This window comes from Aulonocara stuartgranti (genome assembly GCF_965226115.1).
Source record: "Aulonocara stuartgranti genome assembly, chromosome: 17".
Lineage (NCBI taxonomy): Eukaryota > Metazoa > Chordata > Actinopteri > Cichliformes > Cichlidae > Aulonocara > Aulonocara stuartgranti.
The window spans coordinates 17,116,586-17,135,462 of NC_138953.1; the positions used below are offsets into that span (position 1 = coordinate 17,116,586).

The 18,877-nt window shown below is 43.1% G+C and overlaps 1 protein-coding gene across 2 annotated transcripts; it reads right to left on the reverse strand.

Annotated features, from left to right (window-relative positions):
• Nucleotides 1-285: 285 nt before the first annotated feature.
• drd4-rs (dopamine receptor D4 related sequence) lies at nt 286-15,410 on the reverse strand. Of its 2 annotated transcripts, none has more exons than XM_082511506.1 (6): nt 15,312-15,410; nt 7,667-7,770; nt 7,301-7,581; nt 7,095-7,207; nt 4,642-5,330; nt 286-1,214 (listed from the first exon to the last, which is right to left on the reverse strand). In XM_082511506.1, the coding sequence occupies exons 3-6, from the start codon at nt 7,538-7,540 to the stop codon at nt 1,012-1,014; spliced, it is 1,245 nt and encodes a 414-aa protein (XP_082367632.1). In that variant the 5' UTR covers nt 7,541-7,581; nt 7,667-7,770; nt 15,312-15,410; the 3' UTR covers nt 286-1,011. The 2 variants fall into 2 exon arrangements, with proteins under 2 accessions (XP_082367632.1, XP_082367631.1); XM_082511505.1 differs by lacking the exon at nt 15,312-15,410 and adding an exon at nt 11,899-12,267.
• Between the last annotated feature and the right edge of the window lie 3,467 nt (nt 15,411-18,877).

Here is an 18,877-nt window from a genome sequence, read left to right on the forward strand (position 1 = left end):
GCTCTCTGTTTTACTCTACATGTTTTTATTGAGTAAAACTAAATCAACACACAGATGAAGCAAAGTCAGCTCCACAACTTAGTCATTTGAGCAGAATAAAGCCCTCTGATTTCCAGATGGACTTCTGAACACCCATGTTTATTACATGTGTGGATGAGATGCTCCCCATCACCATGGTTACCTCTGGTCATTAAGGGGTCTCCCCACTCTGATGAAGGAGGTCATCACATCAGACTGTGATGAAGCTACTTCAGAGACACACAAACTCAGATATCTGCAGGAGTGCTCTGACAGGTGCAGGCAGTTCCACCCACACAGAGGGGTGTCATTACTTTAAAACAAAAGGTGAATGAGCAGCTTCACTGACAGCCTGCAGACAGGCGATGCCTTGGATGCGACGAGCACGAGAACAGGTGAACAAACTGGCGCTTCTCTGATGAATCAGTGGCTCTGGGCTGCATCCTGACTCTTCTTCTGCATCTTTTTAATGAGCTGCCAGACCTCCACCTGTGACATAAAACTCACCTGGCCAAGACCCCCACCCCCAGGGCAGTCACATCCTGCTGGGTATCTGCTGTTACCCCACAGATCAGCTGCTCCCATCAAACAGTCTTTAATCTCTTTATTGTGTTTGTTCAAATGACACAGAAGTTTGCTCAGCTACATTTCATCACCTTCATGCCACAGATCAGAATACTACAAACACCATCTGTCCTCAACGAGCTTCACCACAAAACTGACGGAAACATCCAGGTCCACATGAAGCTCTCTGCTTCAGTCACAAAAACACTGTACAAACAGTCAAAGTAAATTCTTATGAGCTGCAAACTTTAAACACGGAAACAGTCAGATATCAGAAACATGTTTGCAGGTTTTATGCCTCTGGGCTGTAACATCTCCAAACTTTTAAAATAAGAGCACGCACACATTAAAACCTTAAGAAGTCTGAGAGTGTTTGAGTCGAGTTGAGTTCCACGCTGGGGCTTCTTCCTGTTGGATGTTGATCTGCTTTCACGTCTGACAGCAGAGCAGTTTGTGAAAGACGTTCCTGAACTCTGCATTGAAGGCCGTGTAGATAATCGGGTTGACAGCGCTGTTCACATAGCCAAGCCAAGTTACCACGGAGATGAGTGTGGGACCAATGTTGCATGACTGGCACAAAACTTTGGTGACATGGACAACAAAGAACGGAGTCCAGCAGGCCAGAAACACACCTGAGACACAGAGAGAGAGTTTCAGTTCAGTTTTGTTTATATAGCCCAAATAACAACAACAGTTGCCTCAAGGCACTTTATATTGTAAGGTAAAGACTCTACAATAATACAATGAAAACAAAGAAAACCCCAACAATCATATTACTCCTTATGAGCGAGTGTTTTGGCGACAGTGGGAAGGAAAAACTCCCTTTAACTGGCAGGAACCTCCAGCAGAACCAGGCTTAGGGAGGGGCCGCCATCTGCCGTGTTCGGTTGGAGTGAGGAGAGGAAGACAGGACAAAGACTTGTTGTGGAAGTGTGCCAGAGATTAACAATTAGAGCAGGGCGATATGGCCAAAAATATTTATCACGATATATATTTGAAAATTTGCGATAACGATATAACTGACGATATAATTGATGCGAGACAAAATACAACTCCACAACATTACTAGCGCAAAAAGACAACCTTCCATTTATTTTCACTTAAACAAGAAGCTGGCTTTTATGTACATTAAAGCTTTATAAAAATGTAACAGTGCAAATGCAAATTCCTTGCTGAAAGTTTAACCAAAAGGCATTTCCACTAGAAATGGGCTGACATATCCTGAGCATAACCATGTATAATATCCACTGAAGTTAAAAAGAGGTGCTTTGCAACATTAAACTGCAGTGTGCAGTACGTATTTTTTGGACCATAAGGTGCACGGGATTATAAGGCACATTAAGCGAAACAAAGCAGTCAGATAAATCAAACTTTATTAAACTCATTCTTCTTGCTTCCTCCACTTCTGTACCATTGATTCATTAATGTTGAATTCTCTGGCAGCTGCTCTATTCCCATGTTGTTGCAGTATATTAATGACTAACCTCGTATTGTGGATGGATTATCTCAGTTGTTCTCCTGACTGAAGTTTGGTCCGTTTACAGCATCCTGCCATGCGATTGCATTTGTCTCTAACCATGAAGAACCTTCACGTTCACTTTTATAAGTGGAAAAGTGTTAGTGTTCGTCCTCCAGCTTCACTGTTTATGTTATGCTAACATAGCTGTGTCGCTAGCGATCACGTAGCACATCATTATATACCAGCTAGCCCAACTTCAGTAACCCTACAAACGTCACTGCTGTTTAGTTTCCTGTCTTCATTTATGTTGGAAGTGATAGCAGAGCTGTACGTTTGATTTTTTTCAGAAATCTCTCAGTCAGAACATGCAATATCATGCTTAGGTAACTAGCGAAACTAGCGAGCTAACTTCCGCTAGCTTCCTGCTAACTTCTAACTCCGTTAAATGTAATAACTTTTGTTTTCATGGATGCCTGGAAGTTAAACTTTATAGTTACACCTGGTAAAGCAGCAATGCTGATCGTTTTATTAAAGATGAAAGAATTTAGACAGTTTTTAACTCTAAGTGATGCTGCAGTGTTGTTTGACCTGAAGCATACGGAGTTTAGGACCCAGATTACTCCCAGATTTAAGAGCATCTTAGTCCGACAAATACGACAATAACAACGGCCGCTTGCATGTTCTGCAAAAAAATGTGCTTTGTTGTGTATCTGACGGACAAACACCAAACCAGTTCCACATCACGGAAGTTGCACCATTTTTACAAACCAATTCTGGTTCATCAGTTTCACTCAACAACCGGCCATGTGCGTATGAAAACAAAGGCACTGCGCATGCGCGTTTTACTCCCATTCTATCGCGATATTTCATTTTCCTATCGTTGCCTAACATTATACCGGTATTACCGTGAACGGTATAATATGGCCCAGCCCTATTAACAATGACTATTAAGTTTGAATTTTGAATAAACCTGGTGAATTACATTTTAGGGAAAGAAGTTTAAATTCACAGAGACTCCAGTCTTCCTGCAGACCAGTTTATCCAAAATGACTCCTACCTCTGTTTTTACTCAACACTTGATCTGTTTGATGTTCCTTTGAAGCTCTAATTGCATGTTTTCTCTTTAACTAAATCCTTCACACCACCTTCAGCCTCATGGTTTTGGATGAGCTGTGAGTGTTAAACACTTTGTGGTGTGAATTAAAGCAGTTTCCACAGAGATACAAGAGGAGGTTTCTATTTTTACTGAGATTCACTCAACAAAACATTACGGTTAGTGCAGAGACGTCCAGCAGAGACAGCTCTCGTTTAGATGAAAAGACACAACAACAAGCCGTGCTGATGAGCTTTTGTGTTCACATTTATCTCAATGTCCATTTCTTAATGCAACAACTTTGAACATAATGATGTTTGAAACTGTGTCTGCGCTCATTTGCTTGTTAATAATAGTTGGAAGTTTCTGACAGATTGAATTCTTGTCTGTAAACCTGACTTATGAGACCTGGTTTCTGATGCACTGGCTCTATTTGGGTCGACTGATCCTTCAAAGTTAAGGATGTTGCAGATCAATACACAGTTTGATCACCTCCATCCTCTGATCAGATGTTTCTGTCTGACTTGGGTGGTCTTCTTTTGGCACTGCACAGCAGAGCTCATTTAATGGTTTGATGAAGAAGATGTGCACTCTCCACTAAAACATCAAATGAGGGAATGTTTATGGTGCATTAACAGCAAATATAAAGTTTTTTACACAGTGCAAGTCCAAACCTTAGATCTTGCTTTTACACAGAGAAAGTAAAAACTATTTGAGTTAAGTAAGGTAAAACAGGTTTGGTGTGAATGCACTGTAAGAGCTGAGTCAAAAGAATGTATGTAGACCTTCAAAGCTGTTCTGGCCCCATGTGTTCTAGTTACACTTCTGAGAGCTTTAGTTTTATAGAAATATCTCTGGAAACGTTAGACCTGTTGCTGCTTCAAACCTCCATTTGTATCAGATTTGCACCCACTTCAGAAGTAGACCTCCTTTACACTTGGATCTGCCTCAGAGCTGGGAATACAGTATACAATGAAAAAAAAGAGTTTGTTCAACTTTTTTGTACATAAACTCTAAAGTCAGTATTTGGTGTGACCACCTTTATTCTTCACCAAACCCAAAGCTATCTTAGGCTGTTTTTTCCTAACCTTTCTTTCTTTCAGAACCAGGTACGACTTCAGATCTGGTACTACTCAGACCTACTACTGGCTTAGAACTGGTCTTATTTTCTACCTGTTTGTGTCTTAGACCTGCCACTATTTAAGATCTGGTCCTACTTTAGACTTGCTACTTCAGATCTAGCCCTGCCTCAGACCTGATACTACCTTTGACCTGATCCTGCCTTAGACCTGTTCCTCCCTTAGATCTGGATCTATATCAGACTTGGTCCTACCTTATACCTGTCACTACCTTGTCCTGGTGCCTCACAGTTGGACTGGAGAATCAGCTACAACTATGAGAAGGAAGAACTCTGAGGCTGGTCCTCCCCATAGTTCTAGGCGATTCCTGTCTCAGATTTAGTCCCACCTAAGACCTGGTTGAACTAACACCTGGACATGAGACTCACCTACAACCACGGGCAGGACCTTCATTGCCTTGCGCTCACGGCCGCTGACCCTGCTGGTCTTGCTCTGCCTCCTCCCCTTCTTTTTTGCAGCGCTGCCTTTCAGGCCATTCTCTCGACGGCTGCCACCCTCCCTCCTATCCGTGGGGTCACCATCCGACAGGCTGTCCATTTGAGTCGTCATTGGGTCACTGTCCGCCACCACTGCTATACCATCCTGGTGTTCCTCCATTACCGGTGTCACTGAGGGTGTTGCCATAGACACGGTGGAGGGAGACGTGGGGCTGAGCCCGGGGGGCGCTGTATATACCACTTTTTCTTGACTGCCAGCTGTCGTGGCTTTAGCTCGCCGTAGAGCTGAGCTGAGCTGTAAAGAGAAAACTTGCCGACCAGCCCGGCCTGCTTGGGAGCGGCTTCGCCCACTCCAACGCCGCAGGCCTCTAAACATCCAGTAATAGAGGAAGAGCATGACAGGACAAGGCACAAAGAAGGAGCAAACAGACGAGTACACCACAAAGCGATCGTCCTCTAATTTACACACACTCGGGTCACGATCCGGCACCTGATTCAGACCAAAGATGACAGGACTGGCCACACCCAGTGACAGCACCCAGGTCGCTGTGATGAGAGCCAGCTGACGAACACTGAACTGGTTCCTGTTGTACTTCAGGGGGACCACCACTGCGATGTACCTGCAATAGCAGAGAGACAGAGGAGGTTTTAGGTTTATAGGCAAGTATTTGGACTGACTTAAACCAAGAGATTAGTTTTTATACTGATCACAGGGAGAATCAGACCACATATAACAAAATCCATCTCTACAGGCACTCTACAGGGGCAGAATTACCTCAAGAGAGCAGCAACGACTCATCCAAGAAGTAATAAGAGACACCAGAACAACATCCAAAGAACTGCAGGCCTCACTTGCCTCAGTAAAGGTCAGAGTTCATAACTCCACCATAAGTATTGACTAGGCAAAATGGGTCTGAGGTCAAAGAAAAAAACACTGCTGACCAAAAGGAACATACTGGCTTGTCTCAGTTTTGCCAGAAAACATCTCGATGATCCCCAAGATGTGTTTTGGGAAAATATTCTGTGGACTGAGGAGACAAAAGCAGAACTTTTTGAACAAGAGTGTCCTGTTACATCTGGTAATGAAGCATTTCAGGAAAGGAACATCAAACTAACAGTAAAATATGGTGTTGGTAGTGGGCTGTTTTGCTGCCTCAGGGCCTGGAAGACTTGTTGTGTTAAATGGAACCATGAATTCTACCAAAACATCCTGAAGGAAAATGTCTGGGCATTTGTTTGTGACCTCAAGCTAAAACGCACTTGGGTTCTGAAACAGGACAATAATGCAAAACACAACAGCAAGTCCACCTCTGAATGGCTTAAGGAAAACTAAAATGTAGACTTTGGAGTGGCCTAGTCAAAGCCTTGACCTGAATCCAACTCAGATGCTGTGGCATGACCTTAAAAAGGCGGTTCATGCTAGAAACCTTTCCATTGTGACTGGATTGCAATAATTCCACTGTAAAAGTGCCAGTTATTCATTGCAGTTGTCGCTGCTAAGGGTGGCCCAACCTTGTATTAGCATTAGGGGACAATCATTTTTTCACACAGGGCCATGGAGGTTGGGATTTATTTTCCCCTTAATAATAAATACCTTCATTTAGAAACTGCATGTTGTGTTTACCTGCATTATATTTGTTTAATATTTAGATTGGTTTGATGATCTGAAACATTTAAGTGTGACAATCATACAAAAAGTAGGAATTCAAGAAGGGGGCAAACACTTTCAAACCACTATGTGTGTGTGTGTGTGTGTGTGTGTGTGTGTGTGTGTGTGTGTGTGTGTGTGTGTGTGTGTGTGTGTGTACTTTTTTCTGATTAATTCTGGAAAATGTTCTATACTAAGAATCTGGACACTGGATCCCCTCATTAGCTCTCAGGTAAACTGCAGGTGTGGGCAGAATGAGGCTGTATCCAAAATTGTGTGTGTGTATGAGGTGTCACCGCAGCCTCTTATCGGCTCAGAGGCTCTAAATAGAGACTGTAGCACCACTGGTAAAAATAGGTTTGGCGCCTGTAATCTCTGGCATATTTGACTCACTGAATTTCTTTTTCTCAACACTTTGTGTCAGTTGGTTCATTAACAGCTGCTGTCTGTAAAAATCAGGATGAAGTCACGTGTTATCTCATTAATGAGGTGTCAGCAGTGTGACTACAGCGACATGACTGAAATAAAGTTACAATGTGAGAAGAGAAGAAGAGCACACTTTTATTTAACGTGTCTCTTCATTAAAATCTATTAAACTGACTGAGGGACACAGCAGGTCACATGACTCTGTGATGAGGAAATATTTCCATCTCAGACAGTTCAAAATCTTAATTACACCTGCAGCAGATGTGCTAATGATCCTGTTACTTTGACCTGAATCCACAGCTGGACTCACCTGTCTACGCTGATGGCACACAGGTTTAGGATGGAGGCAGTGCACAGCATCACGTCCATGGTCATCAGAGCATCACAGATGTAGGTGCTCAATGTCCAGATCCCCCCCAAGAACTGCACACAAACAGAGAGAGGGCCTTCAGGTAAAACTGGGAGCACACCTAAGCTCAGAGCACACCTGAGCCCAGGCGGCTCAATCACACTGACCTCTGAATAGACGTAGAGCGGCAGCACGAGCACGGCCAGCAGCAGGTCAGCCACCGCCAGGCTGATGATGAAGTAGTTGGTGGCGGTTTTCAGAGAGCGCTCAGTGAGCACGCTCAGACACACCAGCACATTCCCCAGGATGATTACCAGGATCAGTGGCACCCCGAGAACCAAGGCCAGGTAGTTGTATTCCTTCAAGTCTGGCTCACCTGGAAGGGCACCAGGTGTCACATTGTCCATGATGGAGGCCCTAAGCACAACTGCAGGGCTTTGCTCAACATCTGGACATGACACAGTTACTGTGTTATTGCTTCTTCGAAGTAATCTGAGCATTTAAACCAAGTACTCAAAGTAAGGCAGACTTACCTTGCTGCTTCCTGTACCGTCTGTGGTTTCAGGTGAGTTTCAGTGTCAGCACCTATTTGCTTCAGGTCTTTCTCTTTGTTCATCATTGTTGTTTTCTTCTGCAACTGTAAACAACAAACAATAACCTCTTTACATTAATTGTATTCATCCGCAGTTAAAAGTACTCCTGGTGTCTGCATCAGTGCAGGTGATGGGGGGGCACTTGTGTTGCTCTTATTTTGGTGGTTACATAAGGAAGTGGAGCCCGTTTTATTAAATGTCAGCCTATTGTTTGCTGAAGTGTCTCCTCTCAGAGACAATCACATCTTAGAGCCGCTCTCATCCTGCTCTTCATCCTCTGTTACCATGACGACCACCGACCATGGCGGCCAACATTACATGTAAACACACACACACACACTGAGATGTGTGTGTGCTTATTAACGGGCTCGATTTAACCTAAGGTTTTTTTTAATCAGCTGATAGATAATCAGCTGCGATATGTTTCTGAAGGATTTGTGGGCAACTAAGCTAACACGGGACATTTAACCATCATTTAACCATTTACAACAGGTGAACACACGATCATCTGCACACCTGAGACAGGTTTTTTTCACAACTGTTTGTTTCACAAGGGGTGGAGCCTGACCCACCTGACTCAGCAGCATATGAAAACACTGAGTTTGTGTGAGGCTGCCCTCCAACAGCAGCACAGTGAAGTGAGGTCAGGCTCTAACTGTGAACATCTGTGCAGCAGATTAACTATGTTAGGTGGAGGGAGCTGAGCTTGCTTTGTGTTTATGTTCACTGTAATCCTCACAGCAGGACAACGTCCAAGAAAGCTCCTCTTCCTACCTCCACCCAGACTCCCAAACACAGCAGGACGATCAATAATCAATAATGATGAGAAAGAAACACCAACAGCCTGTCTGTCTCCAGCACCTGCTCTCTGTAGGTCCAAGTTAGCATTATTGGGGGCGTGGCCTCTCTGACTGACAGGTGAACCTCTGAACTGTGTGTTGTTGGAGCCTTCTGGAGTATTTGCAATGATGTCACCTGACCAGTAATGTGGCTGCTGTGAGGTTATTGGACTATCTGATGTTACTGATCAGCAGGTGTGTGACTCTGTGAAGGAAAACTGATAACCAGAAAATTACCTAGCTGTCAGCTGGCGTCACAAAAATCTTTTACATACAGTCTGTGAGCTGAGGGGTAAAATAAACACAGGAGTTTAAAATCTGCACATAGGGCATTTTCACTCCTCGCCTCCTAGAAAGGTGCATCTGCATTTGAGCAAAAAACGTATCAAGTTATCGGTCTGTACCTGTGGATCTTTTATCTGAATATAAGCTAATACAGATCAACATCAGTTACCATGGCAATGTAGCAGATAAGGCCCACCATAATTGTTAAAGACCTTCTCCAGCTTCAAGGTGCTAAAGCTTCTTCCAGATGTTCTCAGTGGGGACATCCACACACTGAAACACAGTGCCACCTAGTGCATAACGTCCTCTGGCAGAAATCCTCCTCCTCTCATTAACAAGCGAATAAAAACAATGCTTCACCAATAATAATTGATAAGCTGCTGTCAGATGGTTTTGAACTAGCTCCTGAAAAGATGTGACAATTTGTGAGAAAAAGCTTCATCAGAGTCACAGAATTGCTCCTCTAAAGACAAGAAACAGGCAAACAGCGCACCCACATGGCTGACTCTATGTGACTGTGACCTTTTTCTGCTGTCATTAGAGAAGCACTAATTTAGTTAAACTTTATTCATACTTATTTGGTTAGTGGCAGCTGGTTCTTCACCATGTAGCTACCACACACAGATTCTCTCTCTCTCTCTCTCACACACACACACACATGGACAGGTAGACGGGATGAGTCTGTCATGTTTTCAGCACGCTCCTTTATAAAGATGTCCTGGCAGGTTTGTGATCAACCTGTTGATTGGTTCTTGTTAGGTTTGTTGTGCCAGCAGCACACCTGCGTGTCAGGTAACAGCAGCCAGAGAGAGAGAGGAGGCGAAGAACACTGCGAGGAGCGTCACCTCCAAAATAAGAGATCTTTTTCCTAACAGAGGAGGAGGCGGACATGTTAAATCTCTGCGCTGAGAAACCATAGCAACTGACGTGAAGACGTTTCCACAAGTTAATCAGAGTGTGTCACGGAGGAAGAGTGAGGGCGTGGGCCTCAGAGATGAGCAGAGTATGTGCAGGGAGCAGCTCCGGGTGGATGGACGTGAGAGGATGCAGCGTGGGTTTTCACTCATTGTCTTTGTGTTTTCATGCTTCCTCCGAGCTGCTGCGGTGGCCCTCGCTCTCAGGTTTACGTCTCGTTACCTGAACAGGTACACTAGGCTCACCTGCAAACATCCAAACAGGACCCGACATACCAACCCAAAACCTCCTGGTGAGTCTGTCATAATAAAGACAGCAGGTCATGATGTCACCAGGTCACATGACACAGTCCATAATCCATAATCCATGAATGGGTCATAATTATGTAGCACATCTGTCACATCTGTAATCTGATTAAATTTAGGTCATCTCATAATTTCACAATAAAAGCCTTTCTGATGATTTTTTTTTTAATAAAAACACTAAACTTTATTTATAATTCTTCACTGACAAAATGTACACAGGCTGTCAGCACCACATGATTAAACCAAGTCATCCAATCAGCGAGAGGCGCCGAAAACCGTCAACGAGCCTCAAACCTGCAACCACACACACGATCATCACAGACACGCTTTAACCAACCTCACTCTGAGCCAGCAAAGGGTTAAAAACTCTGAGTGCTGGAAATGAAGCCATCTGAGCCCAGTGTGGAGTCTTCTCAGATAACACACACACACACGTAGGTTTAATGTTGGTTATGAAATCCAGTTATAAAGCAATGAGATGCTGAATGATATATTTTCGTATAGTCTCTGAGTTAATGCTTCACATAGTTTTGCTCAATGTTTCATAAAATCATCTGCATCGCGTTACATCAGGTGTCGATCCTGATTAAATAAGAGGACATCACTTGTCAGCTTTAAATCCAGTTTATAAACGTCACTCACTGACCGGCCCTCACCTGTGAGAATAATCCGTGGCCTTGCTCAGATCGTTAGCGTTATTTTGTGTGCCTGTAAACGCAGCAGCTACAGCTCTGTGTCTGAAGCGGTTTGTCTGTTTGCCGACATTTGTTGAGAAAAGTTTGTGGTTTTCTGAACTTACGTTGCTCCGCTTCTTTATTGCTAGCTAGATGCTGAGTGTCACCACTGCAGCTTTATGGACATCTGCACCATGAACACAGATCGATGGTGAGAACAGGTCGAGTATCTCTATTCTGTAGCTGGACAGACCACCAGGTGGTAGCTAAGGGAAAACTAATCCATTAGTTGGTCCAGATCATTCCGGCCCGCTTAACCCACGGTGTTGTCCACCATTTCCACTGGCTGATTCTTCAATCGCCTGCCTTAGAGGTGACAAAGCTTGACCTCAGGCCCCACCCACTGACAGTTATGGAGTTTCCCATCGCTGGTATCGTTCTGGGTTACACCGCCTCCTAAACCTGACCAGAGAGGTTTCGTCTCATAGCTTAAAGCTGAAAAAAATTGGATCCTACATATGGATAACTGAGTGAGCCTCGCATGATGTCACAGTGGTGAGATGAAATCCTGAGGGTCACAGCAAGGAGGAAATCTGGCATTTATAACTGCAGTGTCTCTGCTCATATCATTCGGTGCTTATTTAAAGTTAAACTAAAATGAAACTAATTTTAAACTAAACCAGTTTGGGCACAATCATGCTACAAGATACAAAAATGGATGTCGTCCTCAGAAGTGAGGTGACCTCACCAGTCATAAAAAAACTCAGCCTGTGGGGGTGCTGTGATGTCAGAGAGGTTTGTGAGCATGATCAGTGTTTTTATGACCGCACACAGAAGTTAAATTTAAAAATTAAAGTGCGGCAGAGAAAACAAACATGTGATGATGACAACATCATTAAAATAATTAAAGGCTGTTCGAGGCGCCAGAGGCAGACTGATGGGATTAACTGAAACCTGCTGCCAGATTCATTCTCAAACATCACGTCAGCTTTAATGCTCGGGTGTAAGCAGATTCACTTCAACTTTATTATGTTACATGATCTAAAACAATTGTGTTATATTTTATTAAATATATTGTGCGATATAATATGATATTATGTTATGTTTATTTTAATCAAAGCCTAACAATATTGTGGACAAAGAAACAAACTCACGTTTCAGAGCTGAAGCAGCATCGTCTGTTCCTCCTCTTCCACTTCTGTGAGTCTCTTTGTTTTGTCTATGATCCAGAGTTTGGTCATCATCATCCTCCTCTTCCTCCTCCTGTGTGAATATTTTTCTCCTTCTGTGAATCTCTTGCTCCTTCCTCTCTTCACGTCTCATCTGACAAACTTTTGTCTCCTCGTCTATAAAAAGCTACCCACCTCCTCCTCCTCCTCCTGGTGTTCCTGCTCTCTGATTGGCTAACAGTCAGCAGTGATATACTGACTCTCCTCCCTTCCTTCCTCGGTCATCAGGTGCTTTTTCTTCTTCTTCTGTGGTATTTTGTATCTGCTGCTGTCATACCTGTGTGCTGTCAGGTGTGTGTGATGGACAGGTGTTCTGATTTTTATGGATCATCATTCAGATGAGATCAGGTGACCAGTCAGGTGACTGTTGATGTCTTTAAGGGCATTAAATTAAAAAGAGGTTTTCAGTGTGACTGAGGAAGGCTCCTCCTCCTCTGTGACCTTTAGCTGCTGCCTGATGGATGAAGACCGTCACCTCCAGCTGTGTCTGTCAGACCCCACTGCAGGCGAAGCCTAAAGGTGCCTGAGGATGCTGAGTCAGCATTGCTTATTTTTTTTAACTGTAGCCATGGGAATGGCACCAACCTGCAGGTGTTTCTGACCTGGGATCAGAGGCTGAAAGGCTCTTCATACTAATCTTCTTTTAGAAGTGCCAACGTGTAGAGACAGGAAGTGACACGGTTCTGCTCTTTAATTACCTCATCATTAACAAGCTGTTCACCTGTCAAACTTTTCCCCTGGACTTTCACGTTCATCTGTAACTCCACCTACTCCAACTCCTCTGGGGAAAAACCAGGCAAGAGTCCCAGCTCTCCTCCAGGTGGACAGAACACCTGAGTGAGCTCCAGTGACCTGGAGGTTCACGATCGATCGACAGCTCTCTGTTCGCCGCAATAGACCAGCTTGGAGGAAAAAGTGATGGGATGAAGACAGGACAAAGACATGCTGAGGAAGGGAGCCAGAGATTAATAATAACTAATGATTAAATGCAGAGAGCTGTATAAAGCCATATAAATACTCAGTGCATCATGGGAATCCCCCAGCAGCCTATACCTATTGCAGCATAACTAAGGGAGAATTCAGGGTCACCTGATCCAGCCCGAACTATATGTTTTATCAAAAAGGAAAGTTTTAAGCCTAATCTTAAATGTAGAGATAGTGTCTGTCTCCTGAATCCAAACTGGAAGCTGGTTCCATAGAAGAGGGGGCTGAAAGTTGAAGGCTAAATTCTGGATTTAACAGGGAGCCAATGAAGGGAAGCCAATATAGGAGAAATATGCTCTCTCTTTCTAGTCCCTGTCAGTACTCTTGCTGCAGCATTTTGGATCAACTGAAAGCTTTTCAGGGAGTTTTAGGACATCCTGATAATAATGAATTGCAGTAGTCCAGCCTAGAAGTAATAAATGCATAAACCAGTTGAGACAGGATGTTTCTAATTTTAGAGATATTGCACAAATGGAAAAAAAAAAGCAGTCCTATATATTTGTTTAAATATATGCATTGAAGGACATATCCTGGTCAAAAACGACTCCAAGATTCTTCACAGTGTTACCGGAGGCCAAAGTAATGCCAACCAGAGTAAGAATCTGGTTAGATACCATATTTCTAAGATTTTTGGGGCCAAGTACAATAACGTCAGTTTTATGTGAATTAAGAAGCAGAAAATTAGAGGCTTCATGGACAGGGGCGGATTTAGAGAAATTTTCTTAGGGTGGCATGAGGGTGGCAAAGAAATCAAATGGGGTGGCAAAATCAAAGCCTTTTTTTTTTTCAAACACATATGCAGGTGGTTACGTATGGTTAAAATCAAATGCAGTAAGTATACACGTTTTTCATATAAATATAGTCTATAACTTAATTATTGTCTGTAGCCCACATAATTACACACTTTAGTTACATAAAACATGTGAGTTTTGATGTTATGTGCTGTATAGCCTGTATAATAAATAAATATGTAGCCCAATAAGTATAAAATCCAGAAAGCTACACAACATGGGGCGGTTCATTTACAAACACAAGTCTAACTTAAGTTTCACACTGTTTTTTGTTAGAAAACAATCACATTGTTAGATGCTTAAATTACACAATGTCAGAAATCTGCACTGTCATGAAAATTTAAACCTAATTTTTCATGATTTGTTGGATTCACCCACTGAGGTCTGAAATACAAACGGCCATTTTTGACTCCTTTTGAGTTTACATTTGTATTTCACCCTCAGATTGTTTCATTTTATTTTTTTCCCCTTGCCTTGTTTGGTATCATTCTTTTTTTCAGCTCATCTGAATTTAGTTGTTTTTCACTGAAATACTGCATTAGTACTACTATTACTATTAATAGTACTATTACTGATCTAAAATCACACAAAAAACTTAAAATCCTAGTAGTATTTTTTACTGTAAAACAACCCCCCACCAGACATGTTGAGTAAATTTTTATAACTTGAAATGCAAATATAATATAATTGTACATTTTGTAAACATATACAACTATTTATCTAAAAATGCAGCCAATACACCTGCCGTTTTTTGGGTTTTTTTTTTTTTCATTTTCTACAACCATTTAAAAATATTACTAAAACCAAAGTGAGAGAACAATCAGGTGTTGCATTAAGATGCCCCACAAATGATGTGTGCCAGTAAAAAAAAAAGAGAGAGAGAGGGGAACCGCACAGGGATAAACCTGCAGGCCTGACAACAGGAGGTGTATCACTCCGCTGGTTTTCTACTTAGTGTTTACGTTCCAAATGTGCCTTTGTGACATTCATTAGTGCCCTCACTGACACACAAAACAAAACGACTACACAACAGAACAGCTACACAACACAACACAACACACTAAGAATCCACTCCACACTAAACGTCAGAAATCTCCCACATCTAAAAACTCTCCCCCTCTCTCTCTCTCTCTCTCTCTCACTCACTCGCTCTGTCTCGCTGCCGTTACCGTCACTCCCAAAACGTTTCCCTCTTCCTAAACAACCAAATCCCATGTGTTGACTTTTTTTAAAAATTGGTCGACATGGTACGATAGGAAAGAGGTGGCTTTTTCTTCCTTTCTTTACTGTTTTCGTGCTGTCCTTAGAAAACGCTTAAAACACACACACACACACACAAAAACGTGACGACAGTATTTAGAAAAAAGCGTGGCTTATATATATTATCACAATTCTGGATTTACTGGCCTGTAATTAAAATGTAAAAACTTTGAAGTCTGAACTTTCAATGTGGGCTGAAATAGAGTCAGCGTGGCTGCAGCTTTTTGCTATGTCAGCTTAGATCAGTCATGTGATTTGGAGGTGCAGCATGTCCGTGGACCACAGAGGGTTCATAACACTCACCTTCCTTCCATTTCCACAGTGTAACATCCAACCATCTGTGTAAAATCCGAAATTCCCATGGTGTTGTTCAAAATGTGCTCTGGCACAATCATAAACATGCTTGTTACTGAAAACAAGAAAAAAAGCCGGTCCTGCTATGGGCTGAACCATTTGTTAATGGTGGAGGGGGGAACACTATGCAATGTATTCCATTTTAGCATTTATATTCACTGTTGAGTGTAACTACGCTCAAACTGTTAATGCTATCTTATTGTAATAAACAACACTGTTATATGCAAAACTCGCGTGGCACTTGGGGTGGCAAGGGATCATTTTAGGGTGGCACTTGCCACCCCATGCCACCCTTCTAGATCCGCCCCTGTTCATGGATAGATAAAGTTGGGTGTCATCTGTATACCATGCCTTCTGACGGAACTGCCTAAGGGAAGCATGTATAATGTAAAAAGAATTGGTCATAATTGTGTTTACCTTATACATGTCGATCACATGTGGAAACAGACAAGTGAGAAGTTTGTGTGTGTGCTACAGCTGAATGTTTGTGCCTGATCTCCTGTGTGACCCAGGGCTCCGTGTTGGTTGGAGATGATGTTATTGTTCACTGTGCAGAGCTTCATGATGAGAGCGCTGTTCATGTTAATGAGCTGTCATTTATTAGCATCTGTGAGAGGAAGCAGAGTCCTTTTATCCTGCTCATGCTGCTGCTGCACAAATGTGTCATACATGACTGATCTGGAGAATCTAAACAACGCTGTAACTCATTTGTGGATGAATCTGTCGCAGCGGGTGTGTTCTGGTCCTGATTCAAACAGGCGAGTCTCTGATTGCAGACATGAAAACATGCTAATGAGGTGCACACGGCCCTACTCACGCATTTCATTTGTTTCCTAATGGAGCCCAGCAAGTGCTGCCACTGATCTGCATAAAACCTTTGAAACAGTCTTAGAACCTCAGTTACTCCATCAGCCCTCACTGTCAGTTCATAGCGATGAAGCTCTGCTGGTTGAGATGAATTACGTCATTAATCGTCTTTGGGTCACACCTTAAATTTATTTATGTATGGTTTCTACGTTAACTCTGTGATGTTGTTCATATCAAGATAGAGAAAATCTCTAAGGAGCCTTTCCAGCTTCACGTTGAATCTGTGGCGTAAAGAATTATAGCAACTCTGAAAGAAAAAGGAGCACCACTCCAAGGTGTACTTAATAAAGCGGCAGGTGGGTATATATACCTGTCTGATTAGCAGTGTCATGATGTACACCTGAGATGCAAAACTGAGTACCTGCTTCGACCTGCATTTGGGGCGATCGTGGCTCAAGAGTTGGGAGTTCGCCTTGTAATCAGAAGGTTGCTGGTTCGAGCCTGGGCTCTGACAGTCTTGATTGTTGTATCCTTGGGCAAGACACTTGACCCATTGCCTACTGGTGGTGGTCAGAGGGCCCAGTGGTGCCAGTATCTGGCAGCCTTGCCTCTGTCAGTGCATCCCAGGGAGGCTGTGGCTACAATGTAGCTGCCATCGTGTGTGTGAATGGGTGGGTGACTGGATGTGTAAAGTGCTTTGGGGTCCTTAGGGACTAGTAAAGCGCTATACAAATACAGGCCATGTACTTGCTCCACCATAAGTTTATATGCATTTATACACCTCTCTGCATTTAATCATTAGTTATTATTAATCTCTGGCTCTCTTCCACAGCGTGTCTATGTCCTGTCTTCTTCCCCTCACCTCCAACATGTTGCAGGAGATGGTCGCCCCTCCTGGTTCGCCTGGAGGTTTCTTCTGGTTAAAAGGGAGGGTTTTCTTCCCACTGTCACCAAGTGCTTGCTCAAAGAGGGAATTCTGATTGTTTCGGTTTCTCTGCATAATTCTGGGTCTTGACCTTCCAATGTAAAATGCTTTGAGGGGACTGTTGGTGTGATTTGGAAAATGAAAAAATAAAACTGAACTGAACTTGGTTCCACTGAAGTGCAATCTCAGTTCTGACAGTGTGTTACTCATAGTTTGAAGTAATCTGACTGAAAGCAGAGATGGATTCAGGACTGTGTGTGTGTCAGTCATATGTGTGAAACTATGAGAAAGGCTAATGTCTTGGTGAAAGCTGAGGATCCACTCGATGAAGAAGAGTGGTCTAAGCCCATCCTGCCTGTCTTTGCAGGACAATGAAAGCTGGTTCTTTCTCAGAGGAGGCTCTGAGGGTCTGCAGGTTTTCTCCAGGCTCTCCCTATGTGTGTGTGTGTGTGTGTGTGTGTGTGTGTGTGTGTGTGTGTGTGTGTGTGTGCTGAATCAGATCCAGGATCAGACCCGCTGGGTTTATTTATTTATTTATTTGTTTGTTTGTTTGTGGGAGGTGTGAGGACAGGAACGAGTCACATGACGTTCCATTTATAGTGAGAACAAAGATTCAGAGAGAACAAGCCTGTCCTCTTCATCCTCTTCTTCCTCTGTAATCAGTTGCTGTTGATCGTGTCAGGATGAACTGATTGATTTGATATGAAAACAGCAGGTGCAGACATGTTTGTTTGTTATTGATCTCTTCTAATAAATGAGCTGTTAGCCTTGCTGACAGCGTCTGATCGATTCAGGTCCATCAGAACTCTGACTGATTCAGTCACAGCGTTTCATCCACTCACCCCTGACTCACGTTCGCCTGCACTGACTCATTTACACTTTTAAATCACTCTGTGTTTGTTGGTTCGAGGGCTTAGCCAATCATTTCACTGCTCACACAGTTTCACACGTCATTTACCCAGAATTCAGCAGCTGCTGTGACAGGACGCTTTGAACGGAGCTGACAGAGTTTAAGATTTCACTGATTCCCCTGATCAAAGGTTGCTGAAGCCAAGCCAGCTTCAGATATATTACACAGCAACAGTCACACGCCTCAGAGATGACACCTGATAGGCTCACCTCTGTACACACAGCAGTGATCCTACAGAACTGCTAACACGGTCACTACTCATGAATGACAAAGCTCATATCTGACCTCTTGACTCCTGTAACGTGGCCGACTGTACCAGCAAACACTCCCATTAAACTACATTTATTCCACTCTCGGACTGGAAAGTCCTTCCTAATGAGTGATTTAAATACCAAAAATGATCCTGATTATGTTTCTAACTGAATCCCAGGTAAATTTCTCTCTGCTGCTGTCTGCTCGCCCTGTGTGGGTGGGATTTAAGCAGTCTTGTGTAGTAAGCCTGACCCCGACCCACATGAACGTTACTCAGACGTTTCCAGTCAGGTGCTGGAGTGAGTGATAATTAAAGTTTAATTAATCTCCACACACTCTGCTCATCTGGTTTTTAAAGCTTACTCTGCCTTCATCATCCTCATCATGATTGCACCAGCTGCTCCTCCTCCCGTACTTCTGATAGCTCCTTCAGACAATTGTCCAATCAGCAGTGACTCAGTCTTTCTGAGGAGCTGCAGCTGCACATGCTCACAGAATACAGGAAAACACATCTCTGTGTCAGCAAAATCAATACTGATTAATACTGATAATCTGATGGGCTGTGTGTGGTACAGTCCACAGTTCAGATTGTGACAGTAGAATCACAAAGTGGACTCTCAC